The 1,120-nt window shown below is 33.6% G+C and overlaps 1 protein-coding gene across 1 annotated transcript; it reads left to right on the forward strand.

Moving 5' to 3' along the window:
- Nucleotides 1-4: 4 nt before the first annotated feature.
- On the forward strand, nt 5-729 carry LOC112461436 (regucalcin-like; the record flags this gene model as incomplete). Its single annotated transcript, XM_025026678.1, has 3 exons — nt 5-134; nt 206-418; nt 589-729. Coding segments are annotated over 3 exons (468 nt in total), but the record flags the coding sequence as incomplete, so codon positions are not given.
- Nucleotides 730-1,120: the final 391 nt, after the last annotated feature.

Genomic DNA, 1,120 nt, shown 5'->3' on the forward strand with positions numbered 1-1,120 from the left:
TGTTCTTGTTACGTGGGACGGAAACAGCGATCAGTCGGAGGTACCGGTCAAACTGTTGAGTTCGCTCGAATCTGCTCAGGCTCAAACAAGAACCAACGATGGAAAGGTGGACTCAGCTGGAAGATTTTGGATCGGTAAACTGAAAACGTTGTGATTAATGGAAATGCGATTTTTGTTCGTTTGAAATGACTGACATTTTTTATAGGTACTATGGCTAACGAAATCAATGGACAGGTAGCTCCCAATCAAGGATCATTATATCGCATGGACAACGATCTTAAGTCTGTGAAGGAAATATCGCCTGTTTCAATAAGTAACGGATTGGCATGGAATATTGAAGATGACACCTTCTATTTTATTGACACACCTACACGCGTGGTTGCGGCGTATGATTACGATCCAATTGATGGGAAAATATGTAAGGTTTATTACATATTTTCATTGGAGTTCTTAATTTTTTATTATATCGTATGAAGTGTGCAAGCATACATCATATGTAACTAAAAATTATAGTAATCATGAGGCATAAGATTCAAAGATAGAATTTAGGGATTGTAGATGCTTGTGCTACATATTTTTATGTTTTAGCTAATAAGAGGATCGTGTTCGACCTTAACAAGACTGATCTCAAAGGGTCACCCGATGGAATGACCATAGATTCAGATGGCAATCTTTGGATAGCGCTATTTGGTGGACACCATGTAAGTGTATAAAGCGACAGATTTAAAGATTGACAAAAATTATTGTTTGTAACATTACAGAATTCCACAGTAACTCGCGAAATTGATCAAGTCATATCATCGTTACGAATTTCTTTTGAAAATTCATAAACGAAGATATCTATAGCACAATTATAGAAATTTGTTTGTTTATATATTATGTTGATAAGTCGTTTTCGTCGAGTGCCTTTTTTAAATTAATTAATTATGGATAATTATTGTGTAGTAGTACATTTGATCAGTTTCGTGAGTCATGCATATATAGTTTAAATTTTATTATAAAAAAAAATAACTTTCATTAAAGGAAAAATGATTATTTCTGGCAGTACAATCTGCGACAAAGCTAAAGTCATTAAATTATTAGAATCTTGTAATCCATAAAAGTGTTTTATTTAGGTTAT

This window comes from Temnothorax curvispinosus, unplaced genomic scaffold (assembly GCF_003070985.1).
Source record: "Temnothorax curvispinosus isolate PA1 unplaced genomic scaffold, ASM307098v1 QBEX01011387.1, whole genome shotgun sequence".
NCBI classification, from domain to species: Eukaryota; Metazoa; Arthropoda; class Insecta; order Hymenoptera; family Formicidae; genus Temnothorax; species Temnothorax curvispinosus.